The sequence below is a fragment of the Melanerpes formicivorus genome, unplaced genomic scaffold (assembly GCF_026170545.1).
Source record: "Melanerpes formicivorus ecotype bairdi unplaced genomic scaffold, bMelFor1.0.p_v2 SCAF_134, whole genome shotgun sequence".
Taxonomy (NCBI): Eukaryota; Metazoa; Chordata; class Aves; order Piciformes; family Picidae; genus Melanerpes; species Melanerpes formicivorus.
Genome location: NW_027142486.1, coordinates 181,880 through 189,415, shown reverse-complemented (window position 1 = coordinate 189,415; position 7,536 = coordinate 181,880). Strand labels below are relative to the sequence as shown.

At 54.9% G+C, this 7,536-nt stretch overlaps 1 protein-coding gene across 1 annotated transcript; it reads left to right on the top strand.

Moving 5' to 3' along the window:
• Window positions 1-257: 257 nt before the first annotated feature.
• On the top strand, window positions 258-1,190 carry LOC137456674 (olfactory receptor 14A16-like). Its single transcript, XM_068168234.1, has one exon. It carries the CDS (start codon window positions 258-260, stop codon window positions 1,188-1,190), a length of 933 nt encoding a protein of 310 aa, XP_068024335.1.
• Window positions 1,191-7,536: the final 6,346 nt, after the last annotated feature.

The following is a 7,536-nucleotide window of genomic DNA, read 5'->3' as shown; positions in this document are numbered from 1 at the left end:
TCTAGGGAGGGGCAGGAGATGCTCCAGAGCAGAGCTTCCCATCTGCACCATCAGAGACACAGGACAGGACAGCTGCCTCCTGCTGGGGTGACTGCAAGGCTGTGAAGCTTGGAGTGCACAAAGCTCCTGCACAGAAGGAGAAGTAAATGTGAGAGGATTGTCTGGGAAATAGCCAAGGAGTTGTCTGAAGGAATTATCTCCTAATCTGTATGATGTCTTCTCCTCTTCCAACAGTCCTCCATGCCCAGAGACAGACCATGTCCAACAGCAGCTCCACCACCCACTTCCTCCTGCTGGCATTCACAGGCACAAGGCAGCTGCAGCTCCTGCACTTCTGGCTCTTCCTGGCCACCTACCTGGCTGCCCTGCTGGGTAACAGTCTCATCATCACCACCATAGCCTGGGACCACCACCTCCACACCCCCATGTACTTCTTTCTCCTCAACCTTGCCTTCCTAGATCTCGTTTCCATCACCACAATTCTTCCCAAATCCATGGCCAATTTCCTCTGGGACACCAGGGCCATCTCCTATGCAGGATGTGCTGCTCAACTCTTTTTCTTTTCCTTGTTCCTTTCAGCAGAGTATTTTCTCCTCACCGTCATGGCCTACGATCGCTACGCTGCCATCTGCAGACCCCTGCACTATGAGACCCTCCTGGGCAGCAGAGTTTGTGTCCTCCTGGCAGCAGCTGCCTGGGCCTGTGGCTTTCTCACTGCTCTGCTGCACACAACCAATACCTTTTCCCTGCCCCTCTGCCAGGGCAACTCTGTGGAGCAGTTCTTCTGTGAAATTCCCCCAATCCTCAAGCTCTGCTGCTCCACCTCCTGCCTCAGGGAAGTTTGGCTTCTTGCTTTCAGTGCTTTTCCATTTGTGGGATGTTTTGTGTTCATTGTGGTGTCCTATGTGCAGATCTTCAGGGCAGTGCTGAGGATCCCCTCTCAGCAGGGACGCCACAAAGCCTTTGCCACCTGCCTGCCTCACCTGGCTGTGGTCTCTCTATTTATCACCATTGGCATCTTTGTCTACCTGAAGCCCCCCTCCATCTCCTCCCCATCCCTGGATCTGGTGATGGCAGTTCTGTACTCGGTGGTGCCTCCAGCAGTGAACCCTCTCATCTACAGCCTGAGGAACCAGGAGCTGAAGGATGCCCTCAGCAAACTGATGCCTGGGTGTTTTGAGAAGCAATAAACTCTTTGTGTTCTCCTGCAGAGCAGTTCTGATGCCTCTCAGAGCAGGCCCAGCCTGGCTCCTGTACTTGGGGGGGGTGGAGCTGGGGAGGGGGATTTTTGCTCTTTATAATGTTGTCATCCCCTTTCTAATCCCCTCCCTGCTTTGCTTTTCTGACCCAGAGTTTGTGTAACAGGAGCTGTGCTCCTTCTTTGGTTAAACAACAGAAAGGCTTTTCTGTGAGCATTTGTCTTTTCCTGAGCTCCTTCCTCCAAGCCTTCTCTGCAGCTCCAGGGGCAGTTCATCTCTTCAGAGGTAGAGGTGAAGAGTCCCAGCACAATAGCTCTGCCACACAGCCCCAGCACTCGTTCTTCCAGGGCTGCTCTCTTTCCCCTGCCACACTCTCCTTCAGATCCCTTGTGTTGGTCTAAGGCCTGAGTGCTGTGGCACCTTGCTCATGGCTCTGCCGTGTGCAGCCCTGTGACCGCAGGCAGGGACAGGCCATGAGCACTTCTGTGACTGAGCTGGCCCCCAAGGGCAGTTCCATGAAGACAGGTGAACTGCTGAGGGCAGTGTCTGGAGGCTTAGGTCTTCATCTAAAGTTTCTTTCAAGAGCATGCCCAAGAAATTGTCCCCCAGAGACAAACACCAGGGAAGGGTTGAAGTGTGGAGTGTGCAGGGATGGGGCACACAGCGGTGTCCTCACACAGCCAGGCCTCCTGCAGGAGTCCTGAAGAGCATCAGAGCAGGGTCTGACCTGTGCCTGTGCTCACTGCACACCCTGGGGAAGCTGTCCCAGGGCAGTCACCCTGGACTAGTCCCTCACAACCACCACTTCCAGCACTGGCCTCTCACCCCAGCTTGGATAGGTTCCTAGGTCCCTCCCTGGGAGGCCAGCAGTGCCTGCTTGCATTGTGCAGGTGAGAGGTCAGCAGGGGCATTGTGTGTGGGGTGAGGGGAACCTGAGTGAGCACAAACACCAACAGCCAAGGCACTGGAGGTTGGAGGAGCCTCTCAGCCTCTGGCAGGGGCAGCAGGAGGCCAGGGAGACCCTGTGACTGCTGCAGTGCAGGGTCTGTGTGAGTGATGGGGAAAGATTCTGTCTCTAAACATCCCAAGGTGAGGAAGGAGTTCATGAGGCCAGCTCAGATGTGGACACCTGACAGAGCTCTGACCTTTCTGTGTGTGACTGCAGAACAAACTCTCTGCTCCAGGGAGATTCATCTCAGGTGCCTTGGACAGGTTCATTGCAACAGTTCCTGTCTGCTCACATCACCCTACCTGGACTGTGCCCTGCACTGTGCACAGAACCAGCAGAGAGGTTTTGGGTCTTTGGAAAATGCATCTTCAAGGAGGCCAAGAAGGAGGATGGGACACATTCCAGACTGGTCACCCTCAGCACAGTCCCTGGGAAGGTGATTGGCCAAACCCCCCTGCAGCTATTTGCAGGCCAAGAGAGAGAGTAAGGAATATCTGTGAGTAGGGGAAAGAAGATGGTTTGTCCCTGGACCTTAGCCAGGGCTTTGCCATGGTCTCTCATAGTTTCTTTAGAGCCAGAATGGTGATAGCTGGAGAGAAGCAATGGATGAGGTGGTGGATGGGAAGCCAGCTGGTGGATCAAGCCCAAATGTCACCAGCTTGGAGTGCTCCTGGCAGATGCTTTCCAGTGACATCCCCCTCAGGGCAAGCCCTTGGGCCAGCACTGTGCAATGTCTTCATCAGCTCCCTGCACCATCTGACCCAGGGCCTGTGCAGCTCCTTTGGGGATGAGGCCAAACTGGACAGAGCCTTTGAGGGACCTCATCTGCCTCACCCTGCCTTGAGTAGGGTCATTGGACAGGATGATGTGCAGGGACCCCTTCCATGAATCACCAGGACAGATCCAGCAGCTCCTCTGAGGAAGGTTTCTCCACTCAAACCCTTGGCAGGAAAGGTACCAGATGGGTTTGATGAAACTGTGATCTGCTCAGGCTCTGGCCACAAGGAGAGGGGTGGTTGGGTGTGGGGTCATGTGGTCAGTTGTGTCTCAGGAGCTCACAATTCACTAGGGAGACTGTGAGGTGACTTCTGCCTCAGGAGGGGATTGGCCAGCAGCAGGAGCATGGCTGGAAAGGGACTGTGAGGTCAGTTCTGTCTACAGGAGCTGATAGGGCAGCCCTGGGCTCCTGGCTGGCAGATGAGCTTTTAAGTTGCCATCTGACAGCATCTCTGCCAGGCCAGCAGAAGGCAGCTGGCTGGCACAGGGACTGTCAGATGCCCTCTGCCAAGGGACCTGGGCTCACTGCAGGAAGGGTCTCAGGTATTGGTTGCCAGGTCTCTGCTGCCTGAGTACCTGATGGGACAGCAGCAGGCACAGGGCTCGGTGGTGTCTGTCTGAGAAGCTGCAAGGCCAGCAGCCTTGGGAGCTCCTGGTGAGGCCACTTCTGCCTGCTCAGCTGAAAGGCCACAAGAAGGCTGATGGGATGGGTGCCTGCTTGAAGGGTGCTTCCCAGATGGAGCTTTCCTTGGAGATAGGAAGCAGCAGGAGAGAGAAACACTGCCACATGGTGCAGCTTGGCAGGTGGGGACTGGACATGAGGAGCAAGAAACCTCTCTCAAAGGGGAGTGCTGTGGTAGGAGAAGGTCTCCAGAAGGAGTCTGAGCTCAGCTCAGCAATTTGTGTTCCAAGGAGCAGAGTGTGAGTGTGGACAGACATCAGGGAAGGTCTGGAAATGCCAAGGTGGGGAAGTGAGATGAGGGTCTCCAGCCTGCAGGGAAGCAGAAGCAGCTGTGGGACAGTGCAGGGCAGTCTGTGGTGGAGATGGCAAAGGGCACAGACAATGCTGGGAGTGATCAAGAGAACCCAAGGCTGTGCCCCCTTGGCTATGACAACCATCTGCCACCAAGGCCTATGAGGAGACATTGTCCTAAGGCACTGGCAGGGCCTCAGTGCCTCCTTGCACTTCCCCAGGAAGGCTGGGGGCTGTCATCCCCTTGTCCTTCACTCAGCATCACAACATCCACACCCCCCTGCACCACACATGAGGGACAGGATCTGCCTGCCCCAGGGGCTGTGGTCAGACCTTGGCCTTTCTGCTCCATAAACCAAACCCAGGTTTTGTTGCCCTGCACTTTGCCTTTGTCTCCCTGCAGTCATGGCCTCCAATGAGCTGCTCTAAGGAGTCCCTGGGGAGGCTTTGGCAGTAACAAGCCTCAGTGGGGCCCATTCCTACTTCAAGGAACTTGTGTTTTGCTTCTGACTTCTTGAGCAGTCTCTTCAGTCTTCTCTCAGTGCCTGAGGTTCCTGTATTGAGCCCAAGTGCCCTAAGGAGCTATTTGTGTCTCTGTAATTTCCTTCAAGATTCCAAAGTGCACCTAATAAAGCTCATTTGGTGATCATTCATCAAGTGATATGAGCCAGGCTGTCTCACCAGCACAGCTGCACTTGCAGAACATCTGTTTCTTCAGCTCTGACACTGTATGGACAACTTTGCTCCTCACCTCCCCAGCCTCCCCATGATTGTCCCTGCCCACCTGGGGCTTACTTACTGCTCCTTGCATCAGACTTCTCCACTGCTCTCTGCAGCTGGAGCTCACAGCTCCATGGCACCAGCTCCCCCCCTGCTCTCCTTAGAGAAGTGTCTGCACACAGCCACAGCAGAATTGTTGCTATTTGGAAGCTAAGCAAAGTAAAGCCTGAGAAAGTCCCATCAGCAATGCAGCCCCCCTGGAGCCAGCTGCTCAGCACAAGCTGTCTCTCAGCAGGTGGCCTCTCTACAAGCATGTGGCCACACCAACAAGTTGAGGCATGGTTATGATTTATCAGCCAGGCAGAATTTCTGGGTAGTGAGAAGGAGGTTGGGTCATAGCAGCCACTTTGCAATCCCCAAGGTGATTCAGCAGAATGTGTTATAGCCAAACAGCCACTGAACAGCCTCCTCCTCCTCCAGAACAAGAGGACACCGTCTCAAGCTGCACCAGGGGAGGTTTAGGCTGGATGTTAGGAAGAAGTTCTTCATAGAAAGACTTGTTAGCCATTGCCATGTGCTGCCCACGGAGGTGGTGGAGTCACCATCACTGGAGGTGTTTAGGAAGAGACTGGATGGGGTGCTTGGTGCCATGGTTCAGTTGATTAAATAGTGTTGGATGATAGGTTGGACTTGAGGAGTGCAAAGGTCTTTTCCAACCTGGTTAGTTCTGTTCTATTCTATTCTATTCTATTCTATTCTATTCTATTCTATTCTATTCTATTCTATTCTATTCTATTCCATTCCATTCCATTCCATTCCATTCCATTCCATTCCATTCCATTCCATTCCATTCCATATCACAACTCTGGAAGTGCCTCACACAGGAAATTCTCCTGAATAGGTTTTGGTTAATTCTTCCATAAGCTCTCACATTTGGCTTGATCTGTGTCCTTGACTCTATTGCTGAATCGCAGGTTCCACCTTGTGACCAAAACCAGGACTGCAGCTCTTCTCTTTCCCAAACATTGCTTTCCCTAATTTTCCCAAGTTTCTGATTTTCCTGAATGATTTCTACTGTTGTGTAGAAGCCTTTTGTGTAAATAACCAAACCACCACCGAATCTGCAAATGAGCTCTGGTGAGACTTTTGCATTAATAAATAATGTATGTATTTGTGTGAATATCTTTGCCTGATTATTGATAGATAAATGAATAATTCATATCCTCATGGTGCAGTGAGCAGGGTATTCCATCCTAGAGGCCTTGCCCACGAGGGGACATGGATTTACAAGCTCAGATTTGGAATGGGTGAAACAAAATTGTAAAATTCCAGATCCCACTGAGGAAGACTTAGCCAAGGCTGCTGCGAACCCACTGTGACCCTGATGTGACCCTGCTGTGACCCCAGCAGTGACCCTGCTGTGACCCTGCTGCAAACCCAGCAGCGACCCTACTGTGACCCCAGCAGTGACCCTGCTGTGACCCTGCTGTGACCCCATCAGTGATCCTGCTGTGGCCCCTCTGCGACCCTGCTGTGACCCTGCTGTGACCCTGCTGCAACCCTGCTGTGAACCCAGCAGTGACCCTGCTGTGACCCTGCTGCAAACCCAGCAGCGACCCTACTGTGACCCCAGCAGTGACCCTGCTGTGACCCTACTGTGACCCCAGCAGCAACCCTGCTGTGCTCCAGCAGCGACCCCAGCAGTGACCCTGCTGTGACCCTGCTGTGACCCTGCTGCAACCCTGCTGCAAACCCAGCAGCAACCCTGCTGCAACCCCAGCAGTGACCCTGCTGTGACCCTACTGTGACCCCAGCAGCAACCCTGCTGTGACTCTGCTGTGAACCCAGCAGTGACCCTGCTGCAACCCTGCTGCAAACCCAGCAGCAACCCTGCTGTGCTCCAGCAGCGACCCCAGCAGTGACCCTGCTGTGACCCCACAGTGACCCTGCTGTGACCCCATCAGTGACCCTGCTGCGACCCTGCTGTGACCCCATCAGTGATCCTGCTGTGACCCCTCTGCGACCCTGCTGTGACCCTGCTGTGAATCCACAGTGACCCTGCTGTGACCCTGCTGCGACCCTGCTGTGAACCCACAGTGACCCTGCTGTGACCCTGCTGTGACCCTGCTGCGACCCTGCTGTGACCCTGCTGCAACCCTGCTGTGACCCTGCTGTGAACCCACAGTGACCCTGCTGTGACCCTGCTGTGACCCTGCTGTGAACCCACAGTGACCCTGCTGTGACCCTGCTGTGACCCTGCTGCAAACCCAGCAGCGACCCTACTGTGACCCCAGCAGTGACCCTGCTGTGACCCTACTGTGACCCCAGCAGCAACCCTGCTGTGCTCCAGCAGCAACCCCAGCAGTGACCCTGCTGTGACCCTGCTGTGACCCTGCTGCAACCCTGCTGCAACCCTGCTGCAAACCCAGCAGCAACCCTGCTGTGCTCCAGCAGCAACCCCAGCAGTGACCCTGCTGTGACCCTACTGTGACCCTAGCAACAACCCTGCAGTGACTCTGCTGTGAACCAAGCAGTGACCCTGCTGCGAACCCAGCAGTGACCCTGCTGGAACCCTGCTGCAAACCCAGCAGCAACCCTGCTCCAACCCCAGCAGTGACCCTGCTGTGACCCTACTGTGACCCTGCTGCAAACCCAGCAGCAACCCTGCTGTGCTCCAGCAGCGACCCCAGCAGTGACCCTGCTGTGACCCTGCTGCGACCCTGCTGTGACCCTGCTGCAACCCTGCTGCAAACCCAGCAGCAACCCTGCTGCGACCCCAGCAGTGACCCTGCTGTGACCCTACTGCAACCCTGCTGCAAACCCAGCAGCAACCCTGCTGCGACCCCAGCAGTGACCCTGCTGTGACCCTACTGTGACCCCAGCAGCAACCCTGCTGTGACTCTGCTGTGAACCCAGCA